Below are 21,684 nucleotides of genomic sequence, written 5' to 3'. Positions count from 1 at the left end.
TTTTAAGGGTAACTTTTAATTTTTTAAATTTATTCATTTTTAGAGGGAAGGGAGAGATAGGGAGCAAAAGAGACATAGATTTATTGTTCTACTTATTTATGCATTCATTGGTTGATTTTGACCCAGGATTGAACCTGCAACCTTGGTGTATTAGAAAAATGCTCTAACCAGTTAAATGATTTAACATTTCCTTATTACTGGGCATTAGATCATTTTACATTTTCTACTTTATATAACTAAAGCTATAGTGAATAGATAGGTCCTTCTTAAATGCCAGCCTCCAGCTGTCCCCCAAATCCATCTCTTATTGCTCAGTATTTCAAAGTCTTGCATCTGGAAAACAAACACAAATCTACATATTTTTACTCACTAATCTATGCCTCCTATGATCTAATTCCTTAAGAACAGAGGTCTGCTCTAAAATGGTTTTTACCACATGGGCACTTTGCCTGTTGCAGAGATTAAAGCATTTGATCATTTATCTTTGATCCATAAAACATTTAATCTTTCATCTTTGTCTCAAATTCCTAGAGGGCTCACTTTTACCAAATCCAATATATTTACTGAATATATGATTTGTTAAGTAGTCTTTTAGGTAGTAATTATTAATTACCAAACACAGCCTCTAAAAATACTTTAGGTTAGTGACATTTTTTTCTTTTTTTATATGTGGCATTTTTAAATGATATTTTTTTCTGATTATAAAAGTAAATCATGCTCATGAAGTTTGTACTATATCAAAAATATAAAGTATGTAATTCACATTTTTCCTTTTAATGTGGTGAAAATCTTAATATGTACATATAGTTTTGTACACTGCTTTTTTATTTAGTTAAAATACATATGTTTTCTAATGTCATTAAGTATTTATAAATACAATAGCAACTTCAATGTATTACCTCAGACAGAAAATAATTATAGCTTTGAATTAAGCAGGAAATGCTTATATCTTACCAAAAGTCCTAGAACTTTCTGTTGAATGGATGACTCAGTTGGAAAAGACTGTAAAAAGAAAGAGAAACCTATAACTACCTAAAGAATCAAATATAATAAATGCTTAATTCAATCAATAAATGTAAAAACTGTAGGCTAAATTCCCATTCTAACCTCTAGAACCCTCATGAAGAGTTCTAACCCTTGGTTTTCAATAAAGTGTCTGCAAGTGGTTGGAGATTCATCTGTGAGGTTCCAAAGTGCACTCAAAGTAAATTTCAAAGTAGTATCCACCGAATTTTGATTGGTTTTCTGCTTCACTATTTGAAGAAGTTGCTAAAAGAAGGAAAATAGAATTAATTCTCATTATTGAATTGTTATTACAGTTATTAGTGGTAATAACTAAAAGTCCATAAGGTTTAGTCTCATGGCTTAAGACACTTCCTATAAAGGTTTTTATAAGTATAACAAACAGCCTCCTAGACCAGACTATTCCTCCAACAAGAAAAAAGTATAAGAACTTCACAAATACTTCTATGTTATTCTGTTTGTACCTATAGTCTAATCACCTCTAAATAAAATGAAAAGCAAAATGATTAAAGCTTGGGACCAACTATCTTACCCAATCGGTGACAACATATACTCATTTCAGATCCTGGTATATAAAAGGTGAAGGGGAGAATGAAGCAAACATTTATTTAGCATCAACAAATTATATCCTAAATTGTAGCAGTTCTATCCCCATTTTTCAGGAGAGGAAATTCAGTCTGAGAGGTATTAAATTTGATCATAGTCAACTTAGCATGAGAAAGTAAGAAATGGAAGAACTTTTTGGAAGAACCTTAAGAAAAAAAAAAAAGGACAAACTAAATATAATAGTAAGAGAATTAAAGTCTATATTGGATTTCCCGGGAGGAGGGGGGTCAATGGGGAGAAAAAAAGGGCTATCTGTAATATTTACAATAAAGATACATTTTAAAAAAGAAAACAGGGGTGCAGGAAAAAAATTAAGTCTATATTGGATTTAAATAAAATAATATTTTTGAAATTCCACTTGTATATTATCTCTGTCATAGCTTTAACCTCCGAAATTTAAAGTTTGCAAGTTAAATGTTTTAACACCTACATAAAGCATCCATAATTCCATTTTTAGATTACACTTTTGGGAATAAGAGACAGTTTGCTAAAACAGATACAAGAAAACATTAATGAACACTTACTTCAAGTTACATACAGTTCAAGAAAAATATTTAAGGAACACAAACACTTCTGTGCAATTATTTAAATTAATAGCATAGCCCTAACCGGTTTGGCTCAGTAGATAGAGCATCAGCCTGCGGAATGAAAGGTCCCAGGTTCGATTCCGGTCAAGGGCATGTACCTTGGTTGCGGGCACATCCCCAGTAGGAGGTGTGCAGGAGGCAGCTGATTGATGGTTCTCTCTCATTGATGTTTCTAACTCTCTCTCCCTCTCCCTTCCTCTCTGTGAAAAATCAATAAAATATATATATTTAAAAATAAATTAATTAATTAATAGCATAGAGGCTAAGAGTTTGGCATTAGAATCAGGTTACCTGAGCTTAAATATAATAATTTCTCTGCATCTGATTAACTGTGTAACCTTGTTTGCCAATTCTTTGTTTCTTCATTTGTAAATTGTAGGTGATAATTAAAAGCAAAAAGAAAAAGAAAAGCTATCATCATCATTACTACTACTACTAATTTCTGCTCATTCCTGCTTAAGCTAAGCTTAATTTTCCCCCAAAGCATATGAGAGGGCTATTTCCTTAAAATTTTTGAATATGTCTCAATCTAAAAGTACTGAAACACATATATTTAGCAATAAAAAGGCATAATTAAAATGCCATTCTGAATATAGTAAAAATAAGTAAAATCATCATTTTCCACTTAACTAATATATATATTGTATCATCTAGCACTTAGCATATATTCCTTCAATTACTCTTTTTTCCTTTTCATTTAATCTTCATAATAACTGTATGAAGTATTCTTTATCACCCTTAAGAAAATTTATGTGACTTGCCCCAAATCAGACCACTAATAAATAACAGAATTCGGAATAAACCTAGATATGTCAATTTAAGAATTCCTACACTTTCCATTTATTACTACAGCCTTCTTTTTATGTTACTTATTTCATTCATATCTTTATTATTATATTTATTAAACTGTATTACATCTACATAGCTATTTTCTCTACTCTACTGTGAGTTTCTTATGGGAAGCTATTAGAAATATAATTCAATGTGAATCCCTAACATTTTAAGGTGGTAGTGATGAGTATTGTATAATTACCTATCAAATGAATGATTTACTTTGTCATTACATACATAATTTATGTTATAGAAAAAAGGAGTTTCTCACTTGACTTTTCCATCTACTATGGTTATTCAAGCACCTCATGCCAGGATTGTAACAGGAAGCCCCTAAGTGGACGTTTTCCCTCCAGTTCTCCCTAAAGCACTATTCATATTTATTCTCTTTAAAGGTTTTTAACTTTTTACTGTTCATTATATTATTTCCTCAACTGTGTAAGCAAGCAAAATAATATATGAACTATTTAAATTATATTCTTCCCCAAATCATCTAGCACAATCTTAAATATTTTTTAAATATATTTTATTGATTTCAGAGAGGAAGGGAGAGGGAGAGAGAGATAGAAGCATTAATGATGAGAGAATCATTGATCGGCTACCTCCTGCATGGCCCCTACTGGTGATCGAGCCCGAAACCCAGGCATGTGACCTTGACTGGAATCCAACCCTGGACCCTTCAGTTCATAGGCCGACGCTCTATCCACTGAGCCAAACCAGCTAGGGCTAGCACAATTTTACATTTAAGACTGTGTGTATAATCATCTTTACATTTTCTTCATAAATTTAACAAAATCACAGAATTTTAGAACTCAATAAGATCTTAAGGCTTATGTACACACTAATAGTTCAGGCAATTTGTCTAAATTCACAAAATGAGTTTACAAATTAGATTATAGGTCATCTGACTCTTAGTTCAGGGCTCTTTCCATCTCTGTTAAGGAGTAAAGCTGCCTTTATAAAAAGGAATATACTCATTTAGAAGAAAAAAAATAATTTTTAAAATATAAAATATCAGAAGATACACAACACTGCCTGAAAACAATGAAAATGAAAACTGTCTAGTGGTCTGCATAGAGGAGATAACACTTACCCTCACAATGAAGAGCTCAGCACCAAGCTGTGCAGTTTGTTCTGTAGAAAGCTGCAAGCAAGCAGACAAAATAAATGTCCAAGAACCTACTAGTGTGAATGTAATATCAGTCACTATAACAGACTAAGGTCAGAGTAAAATCTTTGATCAACCTGGAATTCCGCAATATTGAATTGCAAGGGTGAGAGGCTTACTAACCTTTGTGGCTTTCAGATTTTGGGAAAATAATAACTATAATGGAAACATGAGCTCAGGTACCTTGGCAGCCAGAATGGAAATGATAGCAACTGCCATCCTTTGCATGTTTTGATCCTCATGGTTGCAGAGCCACTGCATGACAAGCTTAGCTGCTTCAAACCTGAAAACACACAAATGGGTTCATGAACTAATTCTGAAGGGGCAGGCACAATTTCAGAGTCCCAGTTGGAAACTGATAATTCCTCTTAATTAACAGAGAATAATAATTATATTAACAGAGAATAATAATTATACTTAGTGTTCTGGAAACAATACCTCAATATTAATTCTGACAACACTTTTGTAATGAAATAAGAGTCAAAACTATTGGGCATTCATCTTCTAAAATTATAACACATTTCTATTCTGTAGTGATTTCTATAATGTAGTAATAAGTATTTTCTGAGTTCCTCACAGTAGCTAGCACAACAGTAATTCATTCACTCACAAACATTTATTGAGCTCCTGCTTATGCCAAACATTGTTCTTGGTGTCAGAGACAGAGTACTGAATAAAATAAAAATATCGCTACTCTCACAGGGTTTACACTTTACTGGAGGAAACAGATAATAAATCAGATAATAAGTAAAGTATATGGTACAATTAGGTACTGACATGCTATAGAGAGAAAAAAGCAGTGAAAGAGAAGACATGAAATGTTGAAATTTTACGTAGGGTGCCTAGGGAATGTCTCACTGAAACTTTAGAGGAAGTAAGGGCTAGCCATGTAACAATCTGAACAATAAAGATTAAAAACAAACAGACAAACAAAAAACATTATAGGCCCTAGCTGGTTTGGCTCAGTGGACAGAGCATCAGCCTGCAGACTGAAGAGTCCCAGGTTTGATTCTTGTCAAGGGCATGTGCCTCAGTTGCAGGTTCAATCTGTGGCCCTTGTTGAGGTTTGTGTGGAAGGCAATCAATCAATGTGTCTCTCTCACATCAATGTTTCTCTCTCTGTGTCTCTCCCCCTCCCTATAAAAAAATAAAATAAAAAATAAATGGAAAAATATCCTTGGGTGAGGATTAACAAAAACATCATAAACTTTGGAGTCAGCCTGAACTCGAATATCACCTTCTACCACTTAATAACTTTGGGACCCTGAGCAAGTTCCTTAATCTCTCTGAACTTCAATATTCTCATCTATTTATAATAATAAAATCATAATATGCTAATTAGACCGGACATCCTTCCTGACAAAGCTAGGGCTGCGAGGGAAGCCCAGGTCCCAGGTGCCAGAGGGAAGCTGGTGCCGGCAGCTGGGGGAAGGAAGGCCTACTCTTGCACAAATTTCGTGCATCAGGCCTCTAGTAAAATAATAAGATCTATTCTATAGGACCATCATGAGGACTAAATGATATCACATATGAAGCTTAAGACTTAGTATAGAACTTGACACACACCAAACTTTTGATAAAGGTTATTTTTTTACTAGTATTATTATTGACTTCCTCCATGCCTTTATTATACAGTTCCCAAAACATAAAACAATCAAATCAACTAGCTTCATCTTTAAAGCATAGAGCATGGCGTAAAAAGTACAGTCTCTCAGTCAGTCTAGATTTAAATCTAAATTCTGCTACTTACTATCTTATCACCTTGAGCAAGTTACTAAACCTCTGTGTGCCTCTGTTTCCTCATCTGTAAAATGAAGATTACAAGAGTAATCATTTCACAGAACTGATGTAGGGACTGAATAAGCATATGTAAAACACAGCACAGTGCCTGGCGATTCCAGTGCTTCATACATGTTAGTTATCCTCATTATCTCAAATGCCATCACTAACATGAAATCTTTAATGATTACTAATCAGATGGAATCTTTCCCTCCTTGTTTGGGGGCCCAATTCACTCTGTTATTTCTTCTATGAAAAATTCTGTTTTCTATTATACTCATTCATTCATCCTTCCATCCATTAAACATCCACTTAAGCACTAGAGACAAAGAGATAAAATCAATCACCGTCTCTAACCACAAACAAGTTCAACTCTAGTAGAGTGCACTGCTATAAAATTAAATTAGTAACCTACTATATATATATTCCAAACTACTCATTTTAAATAGTAAATGGAACACCTCATTCCTCAGCCATGCCAGATAACAGTGTACTGTTAACAAAATAAAATTAAATCACATTAAAATGGATGCTTGAGAAATATACATTTCAGTATAAATTTCTTTTTTAAAATATCATCATTAAAAATTATAAAATAGGACCTGGCTGGTTTGGCTCAGTGGATAGAGCGTTGGACTGGGGACTGGAGGGTCCCAGGTTCGATTCCGGTCAGGGGCACATGCTCGGGTTGTGGGCTCGGTCCCTAGTGGGGGGCATGCAGGAGGCAGCCTATCAATGATACTCTCTCATCATTGATGTTTTTATCTCTCTCTCCCTCTCCCTTCCTCTCTGAGATGAATAAAAATATATTTTAAAAAAATTATAAAATAGAAAAATGAAAAAAAAATCTCTTTTAGCTCCCAAATTATAGCATCTTAGAAAACAAAAGAACCCTTTTTACTTACTGGAATCCAGTCTTCCTTAAACCTCTGCTTAAAAGTTTCCTCTTAAAAAGTTTCTTCTATAATTCAATATCAAATAACTAATAATAAGAGGTATGATACAGAGAAAAGAACACTGGACTAGAACTAGAAGACTCCTAGTCTGGTAATTTCTAGTCACAAAACCATGGGCAAGACACTGAATTTCTATATGCCTCAGTTTCTTTAGCCCACATTATTGTGTGGATATTTTAAAAACTATAACCAATATAAATTCTTAAGCAAGGGGCTATGAAAACAGGGGCCCATCTGTTATCATGAATATCAATACACTGAACTAGAGAAAGTAGATTTAGCATTCTATAAGACAACATATAATCCCATCTACTTGATTAATTGTACACCAGGGATATAACTGGTACGAAATTACCTAAGGCTTGGCTGTCATAACTCAGTGGTTGAGCGTCGACCTATGAACTAGAAGGTCATGGTTTGATTCCTGGTCAGAGCATATACCTGGGCTGCAGGCTCGATCTCCAGTGTGGGGCGTGCAGGAGGCAGCCGATCAATGATTCTCTCATCATTGATGTTTTTATCCCTCTCTCCCTCTCCCTTCCTCTCTGAAATCAATAAAAATATATTAACAAAAAACAAAAAAGAAATTACTCAAGACAGATTTCTAAAATTCTGTTTTGTCCCATTTTAAGCTTTAGGACTATCACTTGCCTGTTAAATGGAACATCTTGAAGGATCCGGTCACTGCAAAGTGAAAGGAGGCAATTCTTCTGCAACTAAAAAACCAAAGGGAGAAAAAAATCCTAAATAAAATAATGCTTTGTTATTTGTTATTTTTTAAACAGGAGTAGCCTCTATATTAAAAAAAAAAAAAACACAAAAAACAGAGGAAGACAGATGAAACCCCACTTATGTTTTACAACCTTTATTTTGGCCACCTACTGTTGAAATAATGACTTCCACTGGACACATATAAGTTTACCAGAACATTTTTTTTCTTTTCCTTTAGATGACAAATAGGATAAGAAGTAGGATAATTCCAGCTAATTTCCCTCTGTTCTGACAGACTTTGGGTGGGTCCTGTTTTGTCTGCTATCTACCTGGCTTCCAGAGGCCATGAAAAACAAAGACCAAAGTTTATCTAGTTTGAGGGAAGCTGTCTTTAATGATCCACTCACCAATGTGGGTTGCCATTTTTACTTGGTTTTAGACATATTTTTTACTAATTTGCCAACTCATTGCTAACTTTTTAGAGTTAAAAATATAATTTAAGCCCTGGCTGGGTGGCTCAGTTGGTTGGAGCATCATCCTGTACACTGAAAGGTTGTGGGATCAATTCCTGATCAGGGTGAGTATAGGAGGCAACCAATTGATCAGTGATTCTCTCACATCAATGTTTCTCCCTAATCTCTCTCTAAAATCAATAAAAACAGCCCAGCTGGTGTGGCTCAATGGCTGAACCAGAAGGTCATGGTTTGATACCTGGTCAGAGCACATGCCAGGGTTGCAGGCTTGATCCCTAACAGGCGGCAGCCAATCAATGATTCCCTCTCATCATTGATGTTTCTTTTTAAAAAAACAAACAAACATATTTTTATTGATTTCAGAGAGGAAGGGAGATGGGGAGAGAGATAGAAACATCAATGATAAGAGAGAATCACTGATTGGCTGCCTCCTACACACCCCCTACTGGGGATCGAGCCCACAACCCAGGCATGTGGCCTTGACCGAAATCTAACCCAAGACCCTTCACTCTGCAGGCCAATGCTCTATCCACCTTGCCAAACCAGCGAGGGTTCATCATTGATGTTCCTCTCTCTTTCTCCCTCTCCCTTTCTGAAATAAATAAAAAATAATTATCCTATCTAATAGAAGAGTAATATGCAGATTGGTCATCACTGCAACACACAATATCGCTGCCCCCATGTGGTCAAAGATCCTGCCCCCATGTGGACACAAGATGGCCACCACAAGATGGCCAGCAGGAGAGGGCAGTTGGGAGGCACCCGGCCTGCAAGGGAGGGCAGTTGAGAGGGACCAAGCCTGCAAGGGAGGGCAGTTGGAGGTGATCAACCCTGCAGGAGAGGGCAGTTAGGGGTGACCAGGCCGGCAGAGGAGGGAAGTTGGGGGCAAACAGGCTGGCAGCAGAGTGGTTAGGGGGTGATCAGGCTGGCAGGCAGAAGCGGTTAGGGGCAATCAGGAAGGCAGGCAGTTGGGAGCCAGCAGTCCTGGATTGTGAGAGGGTACAGGGATCGGGATCGGGCCTAAACGGGCAGTCGGACATCCCGAGGGGTCCCAGATTGGAGAGGGTACAGGCTGGGCTGAGGGACAACCCCCTCCGTGCACGAATTTCGTGCACCGGGCCTCTAGTATATATATAAAATAAAATAAAATCAATGAAAACATAGCCTCAGGTGAGGATTAAAAAAAATATATATATAATTTAAGCAGTATTTTGAGTTTTCATCTGGCTATGTTATATAGTCTGCCATACTGCTAGACATAAAAATTACTTGTCTTATTCATTTCTGTATCCCAGTACTTGATAGTATATGGCACAGAACAGATAGATGCTCTATGCCTAGACTCAAGATCTAGGTTGAAAATGAGTTTTACATGGCTTGCACTATTTCCCTAAACATTTGGATTTAAATACTATTTAGGCAGGGAATGCACACTTTAGTTTTCTACTTCTCTGTCGTCCTACACTCAGTCATACCACAAATTTATTACTGTACAGTTTCTAAAGGCATTTGTTTTTCCACCCTTGGTCTATTAAACTGAACTATATGGAGGTAGGAGATATGTAGGAGACACTAAAAGGACTATTTGAATGCAGATTCCCATATGCTTACCTGCTGGTGATTAGGAAAATGTTCCATAGCTTTCAGCAGCAAGTGGGTCACATCAGCCAGGAGTCTGACAGGCATTCCTGCAGCAAGATCCTGCTTGGTTAAATTAAATACACAGGCGCTTGCAGCAAGTTGCACTGGTAAATTCATAGGGTGGTTTCTCATCCCAGTGACCACAAGCTGGAAAAAAAAAATTAGTTCTCTTAATCCACCTTATAAATCCAAGCCCTCTTCACATAGCAACATTATTGTGTTAATATGTAATAATTTCTAAAATATCTTAAGTATCTTTTTTATCCTCATGTGCGAAGAGCCTAGGACATAGCAGTTGCTCACTAACACTTAGTTCCTGTGAACCTTGTTCATGTCCAGAAATTTTTCTGTAAGACTAATGAATCTGAAAGAGGCGAAATAACAACAGACCCCACAGAATTACAAAGGATCGTTAAAAAATACTATGAACAACTCTATTCTAACAAACTAGACAATCTGGAGGAAATGCACATATTCCTAGAAAAATACAACCCTCCAAAACTCACTCAGGAAGATTCTAAAAATCTCAATGGGCCGATAACTATGGAAGAAATTGAAGCAGTCATCAAAAGCTCCCAGCAAACAAAAGCCCGGGGCCAGACGGCTTCACAGGGGAGTTATACCAAACATTCAAGAAAGAACTAAAACCTATCCTCCTCAGATTCAAGACGAAGGAACACTTCCAAGCTCATTCTATGAAGCCAGCATTACCCTAATACCAAAACCAGATAAAGACACCACAATGAAAGAGAATTATAGGCCAATATCCCTCATGAACATAGATGCCAAAATCCTCAACAAAATTCTAGCATATCGGATCCAGCAATAGATCAGAAAGATCATAGACCATGGCCAAGTAGGATTTATCCCTGGGATGCAAGGATGGTACAGTATCTGCATATCAATAAACGTGATACATCACATAAACAAATTGAGAGATAAAAATCACACAGTCATATCAATTGATGCAGAAAAAGCATTTGACAAAATACAACACCCTTTTTTGATAAAAACTCTCAGCAAGGTAGGAATAGTAGGATCATACCTCAACATAATAAAAGCCATATATGACAAACCCACAGCCAACATCATACTCAATGGACAAAAACTAAAACCATTTCCCCTAAGAACAGGAACAAGACAGGGATGCCCAGTCTCACCACTCCTGTTTGACATAGTACTGGAAGTACTAGCCATTGCGATCAGACTAGAAGAAATAAAAGGCATCCAAATTGGAAAAGAAGAAGTAAAACTGTCCTTATTCGCAGATGACATGATACTGTACATAGAAAACCCTAAAGACTCCATCAAAAAATTATTAGACTTAATAAATGAATTCAGCAATGTAGCAGGATACAAAATTAATGCCAAGAAATCTATGGCATTTCTTTATACCAATAGTGAACTTACAGAAAGAGAAACTAAAAAAGCAATCCCATTTACCATCGCACCAAAAAAATTAAGATACCTAGGAATAAACTTAACTAAGGAGGTAAAAGACCTATATGCAAAAAACTACAGGACAGTGAAAAAAGAGATAGAGGAAGACATAAACAGATGGAAGAACATGCCATGTTCATGACTGGTAGAATCAACATCATCAAAATGTCCACATTACCCAAAGTAATCTATAGATTCAATGCAATCCCCATTGAAATACCAAGGGCATATTTCACAGACCTAAAACGAACGTTCCAAAAATTCATCTGGAATAAAAAAAGACCCCGAATAGCTGCAGCAATCCTGAGAAAGAAGAACAAAGTAGGTGGGATCTCAATACCAGATATCAAGCTGTATTACAAAGTCACTGTTCTTAAAACAGCCTGGTACTGGCACAAGAACAGACATATAGATCAATGGAATAAAATAGAGAACCCAGAAATTGACCCAAACCACTATGCCCAATTAATATTCGACAAAGGAGGCAAGAGCATATACAATGGAGTCAAGACAGTCTCTTCAATAAATGGTGTTGGGAAAATTGGACAGATACATGCAAAAAAATGGAACTAGACCACCAACTTACATTATACACAAAAATAAACTCAAAATGGATAAAGGACTTAAACATAAGACGGGAAACCATAAAAATACTAGAGCAGTGGTCGGCAAACTCGTTAGTCAACAGAGCCAAATATTAATAGTACAACGATTGAAATTTCTTTTTTTTTTAAAATATATTTTATTGATTCTTAACAGAGAGGAAGGGAGAAGGGATAGAGAGCTAGAAACATCGATGAGAGAGAAACATCGACCAGCTGCCTCTTGCACACCCCCCACCGGGGATGTGCCCGCAATCAATGTACATGCCCTTGACCGGAATCGAACCTGGGACCCTTCAGTCCGCAGACCGATGCTCTATCCACTGAGCCAAACCGGTTTCGGCTGAAATTTCTTTTGAGAGCCAAATTTTTTAAACTTAAACTTCTTCTAACGCCACTTCTTCAAAATAGACTCGCCCAGGCCGTGGTATTTTGTGGAAGAGCCACACTCAAGGGGCCAAAGAGCCGCATGTGGCTCCCGAGCTGCAGTTTGCCGACCAGTGTACTAGAGGAATCCACAGGCAGAGAAATCTCAGACATATGCCGAAGCAATTTCTTCACGCAATTTCTTCACCGCTCCTAGGACAATGGAAACTAAAGAGAAAATAAACAAATGGGACTACATCAAGATAAAAAGCTTTTGCACAGCAAAGGAAACCACCAACAAAACAACAAGAAAGCCCACAGCATGGGAGAACGTATTTGCCAATGTTATCACTGATAAGGGTTTAATCTCCAACATTTACAGGGAACTCATACAACTTAACAAAAGGAAGATAAACAATCCAATCAAAAAATGGGCAACGGACCTAAATAGATACTTTTCGAAAGAAGACAGAAGGAAGGCCAAGAGACATATGAAAACATGCTCAATAATTATACGAGAGAATCAAATCAAAATGACAATGCGGATTCATCTCACACCTGTCAGAATGACTATCATCAACAAATTTAACAAAGGACAAGTGTTGGTGAGGATGCGGAGAAAAAGGAACCCTTTTGCACTTCTGGTGGGAATGCAGACTGGTGCAGCCACTGTGGAGAACAGAATGGAGTTTCCTCAAAAAACTAAAAATAGAACTCCATTTGACCCTGCAATCCCACTTCTAGGAATATATCCCAAGAAGATAGAAACACCAATCAGAAAGGATATATGCACTCCTATGTTCATAGCAGCATAATTCACCATAGTTAAGATTTGGAAACAGCCTAAGTGCCCTTCAGCAGATGAGTGGATTAAAAACCTGTGGTACATCTACACAATGGAATACTATGCTGCGGTAAAAAAGAAGGAATTCTTACCATTTGCAACAGCATGGATGGAACTGGAGAGCATTATGCTAAGTGAAATAAGGCAGTCAGAGAAAGATAAATACCACATGATCTCACTCATTTATGGAATATAATGAACAACATAAACTGATGAACAAAAACAGATCCAGAGACAGAGAAGTAGCGATCAGACTGTCAAACCTCACAGGGAAGGTAGGGGAGGGTGGGGGTAAGGAGGAGAGATCAACCAAAGGACTTGTATGCATGTATAAGCCTAACCAATAGACACAGACAAGAGGGTGGTGAGGGTATGAGTGGGGGGAGGTTTGGGGGGTTAATAGGGGGATAAGGACACATATGTAATACCTTAATCAATAAAGAAATTTAAAAAAAAAGACTAATGAATCTTTTTTATTCAGATAATTTATCTTTGTGTATCCAAGACTTACTACAGTATCTGTTATATGGTTAACACAATAAATTCTTAAAGACTTGAACAAAGTAAAGCAGAGGCTAACCACTTTCAGATGAGATTGGGCACGTTCAGGGTGATATGGCAGTAGACTAAACTTCACTTACTTTTTCCCCCCTACTTTTACTTTTATTAGCATTTATTTTATGCTGAATTTACTCCCTAGCCATAGTTTTTGTTTCTTCAGTTTCTTCTGGGATATCTTTTTCTTCCATGTTAACTTCCTCTTCTGGTTTAAGAACCATCTGCTCTTTTTTAGTAAGGATCACCTAAATGTGGGAGGGAGAGCTCATCTATGGGTTAATCTGTCCATGAACTCTGTAAATTCTGCGCCGCATCTTAAGCTTTGTTCAGCTGGATGTGCTCAATGACTAGAGAACCTACGTCTAAACCCCGAAGTTCAGGATTACTCTCTGCATTTTTAAGCACATGCAGGAAAAATTCAGCACTCTTTTTGGTCATTGACCCTGCATCCTCCCCTACTCTATGGCTTGGGCAAACATACCAACTCCACCATTCTAAAGACAGAATGGCACACATTGGCTTCTGTACAGTAACATCCTTCAGATACTTGGTGGCCTGCATATACTTGATGGCCTGGGCAATTTCACAAGTGTTCTTAAAGGGAACACAAAGATTTGAACCTTGATTTGTAGGGTTTTCTGGGTGAAGTGAATAGCAAATTATTTTCAGAGATCACTTCAAGCCACTTTCAAATTCCAACATTCAGTTCCTTGAGAATGCTAGTTAGAGCACAATAAAATCCATTCACTTCCTTCTGGCCTTGATAACTATTTCCTACCTTTCCCTCTCTAATCAACCCCCAATAAATCCTTCCTACTCATTATCATCTGAAGACCTTGCTTCCAACTACATGGAGAAAACTGAAGCAATCAGAAAAGAACTTCAGATTCTCACTACCACATGTACCCTCTAACCAGCATATACACATGCTGCCTTCCTGCATGTTACCATAAATGATTTCTGTGGGCTCCTGTTTAAAGGTGATCTCTCCATTATGTCCTAGATCCTCCCTTTCTTGTCTACTCAAGGATATTGTTTCAGTTGTTCTCCCCTCTCACTTTTACACCATTTTAAAATTCTGCAGTAGATGCCCTGGCCAGTGTGGATCAATTGGTTGAGTGCCGTCCCTTATACTGGAAGGTCACTGGTTTGATTCCTGGTCAGGGCACATACCCAGGTTATAGGTTTGGTCCCCGGTCGGGGTGTACATGGGAGGCAACAGATCCATGTTTCTCTTTAACATTGATGTTTCTCTCTAAAATTAATAAAAATACATATTTTTAAAAATTCTATAATAGGTCATTCATATCATCATATAAACAAGCTAGTTTGTCACCCATCTTAAAAACAAACCCATTTCCTCAGCCAACTACCACCTTTTTTCCTTTGCTCCCCTTTGTAGCAAAATCTCTTAAAATTACTGCCTATATTATTTTCTCTCTGTATCATTCGCTGAATGAATGAATGAATGAGTAAATATTTCAGATCAGGACTAGAGATCTAGTCCTTTGGTGCTAAAAAAATAAATAAATAGATAAGGCATATGCCAAGTGCCAATATCCTCTGGTATGTATGGAGTGGGTGATAGGTGTTGGGGATAATATACTAGGATCTGAAATGTACTTGTTCCTATTCATGTACACCATTCTCAAAATGTAAGATCCCTGAAGGTTAAGTCATTTCTGGTTGTGCCACTAACTTAATGTTATTAAACCTCACAGATCCTCAGTTACACAATCTATAAAATAGAAGTACAACTTATCAATTGGGATTATGGTGCCCACAAATGAGGTACCAAATATAATATACTCCTATACTCACTGGTTTCAAAAATGAATGTGTATAAGAATTATCTTTTTTTAAATTTATCTTTATTGTTGAAAGTATTACAGATATTCTCATTTTTCCCTTTTGACCTTCTCTTCCCGGTTCCCCTCCCCTCCCCCAGGCCTTCACCTTCCTATTGTCTTGTATGGATGGGATATGCATATAAATTCTTTGGTTAATCTCTTCTCATCACTTCCCCTGCAGATTCCCCTATTGAATCTAAATTTCTTGGGGTGGGGTTCACAAATCTGCTTTTTAAAATAGGCAATATACCAGACATCTGGTAGACAAAGACCACATTCTGACAAACACTGCCCTAAGCAATCAACAAAATTAAGAATCTTTCTTACTTGCCCTTTAAAAGCTGTCTTGGTTAAAATAACATGGCTTAGTTATGAAAGCACAGGAGGTTTATAAATGGCACAGGAGGTTTATAAATGGCATGGAAAACACAGGAGGTTTATAAATGGCATTGCAATTCCAATGTTGTATTTCTAAAAAGAGCATATACTGAAGCAATACAGGGCCAATATCTATTGCAGTGTCCTGATATACTTCCATTTTCAACTACAACTGGTGAGAAAATATCACACTGGTCACTGGTTTTAGGTAGTTAAATATCATCTGGAAGTAATATTCATACTGCTTAATGAGACTGCTATATAACTTCAAAAACATTATGCAACTATCTTCTTTCTTTCTCATTTACTGCTAATAAGTGAAGTCATACATCATCAATCCTATTACAAAAAAAGTCAAAGGCTAAATGCATATTTTCACCAGTTTTCTTTACAAAACCATCATCTATCCAGGCAGATAAATTTTTCATATCCAGTTTCTTATTCTTACCTTTAAAATTTCTGGCTTTGTTTTTTCCATCACATGAGTCAGACTAAAAAGATGAAATAGAGCTTCCCGGACAAAGAATGCTCGTTCACTGTACCGCTTCAATGCTTCTGCAATCTGAGTTTCGTTGGCTTCTCCAGACACCTTTGAACAGAGCCAGAAAATTAGCTTTTAGGTTCTTCTCAACCCCCTAACTTTCTCTATCCAAACATCATTTGTATAGATGGCATCCAGGATAGCTACGTAAGGCTTAAAACAAATCAGAATAGTCATCCTATGCAGGTGCACATATGTTAAAGAGAGATATAGATATATAGATAAAGATATATAGAGATAGAGATATATATTAGACTAGTAGCCCTGCACACGAATCCGTGCACCAGTAGGTCACTGCTGCCCTCCTGTAGCTCTCCGCCCACTGGCCCGCCCTCCTGTAGCTCTCCCCCACCCCCCTCATAGCTTGCTGCCCTGCCCCCTCCTGTAGCTCTCCACCTCCCACTGGCTTGCTGCCCTGCCCCGTCCCATAGCTCTCTGCCACCCGCTTGTAGTTCACTCCCCCACCATCTGCAGATCTGTGATCTGATCGTTACGCGGTCATCGTCGTTACACCTCATGGTGTAACGGATAATTAGCATATTCCTCTCTTAATATATAGGATAGACTCAGACCCTACTATAAGCCTGTGGGTAAAATTTTCTACATTGCACCTAAAATAAATCTCAATTTATTTAATACTATCTATAACAGTGATGGCGAACCTATGACACACGTGTCAGCACTGACACGCGTAGCCATTTCTGATGACACACGGCCGCTGAGGCGGCCGCATGCCGAGGACGAAACATTTGCTGCTCCTGAGGATGAAACATTTGCGAAATAATGTTTTTTCCTCAAAGTGACACACTACCCGAGTTATGCTCAGTTTTTTGGCGAAGTTTGACACACCAAGCTCAAAAGGTTGCCCATCACTGATCTATAAGGTCTTGCCTTGCGATTAGGCTTTTATCTACCTCTTAAGGTACTCTCTCCCCCTAACATACAATGTTATAGCCATATGGGCTATTTTCCTGATCTTTCAATAACTCAAGCTCTTTCCCAGGAAAAAATCACCTATAATAATAAAAGCATAATATGCTAATTAGACCAGTCATCCTTCCGGACGACCTTCTGGACAAAGCCGGGGCTGCAAGGGAAGTCCGGGTCGTGGGTGCCTGCCAGTGGCTGGAGGGAAGCCAGAGTCCTAGGTGCCAGAGGGAAGTTGGTGCCGGCAGCTGGGGGAAGGAAGGCCTACTTTTGCAAGAATTTCGTGCATCAGGCCTCTAGGTATCCTATCTAATAAAGAGGGAATATGCTAATTGCCCATCACACCCTCACAAAGATGGCAGTGCCCACAGCCAATAAGGAGGGAATATGCTAATTGACTGTCACACCCTCAAAGATGGCGGCGGCCAGTACCCTCAGCCCCGCCGGAGCGGCAGGCGCGCGGCATGGCCTGGCCTGCCCCCAGGCAGGTCCGGCTGCTCTGCATGCCTGACTCTGGAGTTCCCCAGTCCCTTCAGCCCCCAGCCGCCCAGGGCCGGCCCAAGGTGCAGGCAAGCCTTGGATGGTGGCTGCGCAGCCGCCCAGGGCCGCCCGAGGCTCAAGTAACCAGGGACGGCCAAGGTTTGCACTGTCAGCGTGGCAGCAACAGAGCTGTGATAGGGGTGTCGCCTTCCCCTGATCACCGGGTTGCCTCCCGCCCCTGAGGGCTCCCAGACTGTGAGAGGGGGCAGGCTGGGCTGAGGGACCGCCCCCCCCAGTGCATAAATTTTCATGCACCAGGCCTCTAGTTTATAATATCCTCTCATTGAAATCTTCCTCTCTTCTACTCAACCTTCCCAATTCAAGTTAAATAATACTTCTTTAGCAAGTCCTTCTCTGACCCACCAATCTAAGTCAGGTCCCTCTGAAACATCTTCTTCATAGCCATTATCATAACCACCCCTCCCCCAACTAGACTGACCCATTCACCACTGTATCCCAACAGCTGGCATTATGTGTGCCTCACAGTAAAAACTCAGTAAGTATTCATCACATAAATGTATAAATTAATTTTCCCAGATTTATTAAGCTCTCATTCAGCATCAAGAGGTTCTGTTAAAAATTAAGACCATCTAGGAATTTCCCATTTATAAAGGTTAATACACTTAAACTATGGTTCATGTACCATTGGGTAACCAAATGTATATAATAAGAAGTGGCTCTTTATAAAAGTAATCCAACTAATAAGTGAAAGAGAAATTATTAGAATAGCACCATAATCTCCAATGAATTAATGGAACTAGGTATTAAGTTTCAACAACTGTTAACATCACAGAACAAATAACAACCAGACATTATATACTTCCTTAATGAAACAGCATGACACCTTAAGGGTCCTGCCAAAGGTATCAAACATGAGTGTGATTAAGTTTCCCAATCTAACTACCAATTTGTATAAAATTCAAACACAGGGAAATATGCATCAAGAGTATATAGTAAAAAAAAAAAAAAAAAAAAAAAGTATATAGTCAAGAAAATCCAGATTGAGGGAAATTCTACAAGTCAAAAAAAGCTGGATTCTTTCATAGACACATCATAAGGAAAAGAAAGGGATGGAGAGAACTTGTAAATTAAAAGATACTCAAAAGACAAAATTTTGAAAAAATGGACAAGACTAAGTCCCTAGAGATAAATAGTTGGGTCATAAAACTATATATAAAAAAAGCAATGACATGATTATTATTATAAAGTCAGAATAGAGATACTTTTGTGGAGAAGGAGGGAGTTGTAATCAGAATTGGACACATGGAAGAGCTTCAGGGTAGCTGACAAAGTTCTATTTATTAACAGAGTGATGGTCTCAAATGTGTTCACCTTATTTTCACTCACTACAGTATACATTTGTTATTTACAGTCTTTGTATCCATCTTATTTTATAATAAGGTTTAAAAACATGTAAAAACAAAACAAAACAACAACAACCCTGTCATTCAGAAAGATATAATCTCATTAAATTGGAAGACAGGTATTTTTTGGCAGTAACATTATGCAGGATGAAAGAAAAATAAATACTTAAAAAATATATTACTCAGAAACTGGGTTTTATATGAACAAATAGTATTTAGAAAGGAAATGCAGCTTTGAGGAAATGAAGGGCTGCATTATGACTGACATTTCAACCATTGATATGATATGCTACAAGGTCTAATACAAACTAGACCAGTAATGGTGAACCTATGACACGTGTGTCAGCACTGACACACGTAGCCATTACTGATGACACGCGGCCACTGAAGCGGCCGCATGCCGAGGATGAAACATTTGCTGCTCCTGAGGATGAAACATTTGCGAAATAATGTTTTTTCCTCAAAGTGACACACTACCCGAGTTATGCTCAGTTTTTTGGCGAAGTTTGACACACCAAGCTCAAAAGGTTGCCCATCACTGAACTAGACTCCCGCCCCCTGCGCCTCTCAACAGCAGGGTAGCCCCCCTCAGCGGCCACGGACCATCAAAAGTGTGGGAGCTGGGTGCCTGTCGCACCAGCGGACAGGCACCCAGCTCTACCACGAAAAGCGAAAGTGTGTAGGGGACCCTACACGTGCATGATTCAATCATGCACTGGGCCTCTAGTATATATATAAATGCAAAAATACCGCCCCCCCCCCCCCAAATCCCCACAAACCTCTTCTTATAACTAACCACTCAGAGTACCATATATGCAATGCCTTATAAAGAATTCTAGGAAGTCACACTGTCTCTATTTCTTGCATCCTTCAGTCTGACCTAAAAAACTCGGAATGTAAAGCCAAAAAACCAGTCTCAACTAATTTAAAGCATCACAATACTAAGACAATTATTTCAGACAAGTTTTTCATCAACTTTACTAAGTTAGACAATTCTACAAAACGAGACATGGCAACATCAGCTCTCCTCCCTTAACATGACCTGTTATTTTCCAGTTTTCAAATCAGTAGTCAAATAATGTAAAAAGAACATAAATTGTTGTATTTAGTTGAATAAAGGGCAAAGATCCAATTATCTTTATCTTAAAAATATTTTAAAACAATGATTCTCAACTTTGGCTGCATATTAATCACCTACTCAGTTTTAAAAAATATTGAAGCCTGAGTTCCACCTCCCTGTGATTCTGATTTACTTGTTCAAGCTTTCCAGGCTATTTCTTTTTTTTTTTTTTTAATCCTCACCCGAGGATATATTTTTTGACTGATTTTTAGAGAGAGTAGAAAAGAGGGAAGAAGGGAAGGAGGGAGGGGGAGAGAGGGAGAGAGAAAACATCCATGTGAAAGAGACATGTCGATTGACTGCCTCCAGGGCAGTCCAACTGGGGCTAGGGATCAAACCTACAACCCAGGTATGTGCCCTTCACTGAGAATTGAAGGGCAATACTCTGACCACCTAGCAACATTGTCTAGGGCCCAGGTTATTTCTTTTTTTATTATTATTAAATATATTTTATTGATTTTTTACAGAGAGGAAGAGAGAGGGATAGAGAGTTAGAAACATCGATGAGAGAGAAACATCGATCAGCTGCCTCTTGCACACCCCCTACTGGGGATGCACCCGCAACCAAGGTACATGCCCTTGACCGGAATCGAATCTGAGACCCTCAAGTCCGAAGGCCGACGCTCTATCCACTGAGCCAAACCGGTTTTGGCCCAGGTTATTTCAATTAAAATTTTATTCTTGCTTTATCAAGAATAATCTATAATAATAAAAGCGTAATATGCTTTTATTATTATAGCCGACAACCTTCCAGACGTCATTCTGAACATCTTTCTGAACAAAGCCACGGTGGTGGGGGCTGAGGCAGAGGCGATTAAGAGCGATCAGGCAGGCAGGCGAGTGGTTAGGGGTGATTGGGCAGGCAGCCGAGTGGTTAGGAGCAGGCAAGTGGTTAGGGGTGTTCAGGCAGGCAGGCAGAAGTGGTTAGGGGCGATCAGGCAGGCAGGCAGAAGTGGTTAGGGGCGATCAAGTAGGCAGGCAGAAGCAGTTAGGGGCAATCAGGCAGGCAGGCAGAGTGGTTAGGAGCCAGCAGTCCCAGATTGCGAGAGGGTCCAGGCCGGGCTGCGGGACACCCCTCCCCTCCATGCACAAATTTCATGTACCGGGCCTCTAGTTGACATATAATATTGTAAGTTTAAGATATACAACATGATTTGATGCATGTATATACTATGAAATGATTACAATGGTAAGGTTAGTTAACATGACCATCATCTCACATACTTACACACCATGTGATTTTTCTTGTAGTCAAGGTTGAGAATCACTGCTTCAAGAGTTACACAGGTGGAATTAGATAATGATAACAAATACGGTGTTTGCTAGGGCCAAGATTTCACAGTAATTACAGTTGCATTTGTAAAATCAAACTTGGATCA

The 21,684-nt window shown here is 38.4% G+C and overlaps 1 protein-coding gene across 1 annotated transcript in view; it reads right to left on the bottom strand.

Annotated features, from left to right (window-relative positions):
- The window catches only part of ZYG11B (zyg-11 family member B, cell cycle regulator), a 69,023-nt gene that overhangs the window by 6,903 nt on the left and 40,436 nt on the right, over positions 1 to 21,684 (bottom strand). Inside the window, exons 4-10 of the mRNA XM_079776480.1 lie at positions 16,262 to 16,402; positions 9,746 to 9,922; positions 7,602 to 7,666; positions 4,399 to 4,498; positions 4,141 to 4,191; positions 1,108 to 1,269; positions 955 to 1,002 (exon numbers count right to left, since the gene is read on the bottom strand). Of these exons, the coding sequence (XP_079632606.1) occupies positions 955 to 1,002; positions 1,108 to 1,269; positions 4,141 to 4,191; positions 4,399 to 4,498; positions 7,602 to 7,666; positions 9,746 to 9,922; positions 16,262 to 16,402 (744 nt within the window). The remainder of the gene's footprint in view (positions 1 to 954; positions 1,003 to 1,107; positions 1,270 to 4,140; positions 4,192 to 4,398; positions 4,499 to 7,601; positions 7,667 to 9,745; positions 9,923 to 16,261; positions 16,403 to 21,684) is intronic.

Source organism: Cnephaeus nilssonii, assembly GCF_951640355.1.
Source record: "Cnephaeus nilssonii genome assembly, chromosome: 7".
Lineage (NCBI taxonomy): Eukaryota > Metazoa > Chordata > Mammalia > Chiroptera > Vespertilionidae > Cnephaeus > Cnephaeus nilssonii.
The sequence above is the reverse complement of the archived record's forward strand: the minus strand, read 5'-3'. Positions and strand labels throughout refer to the sequence as shown.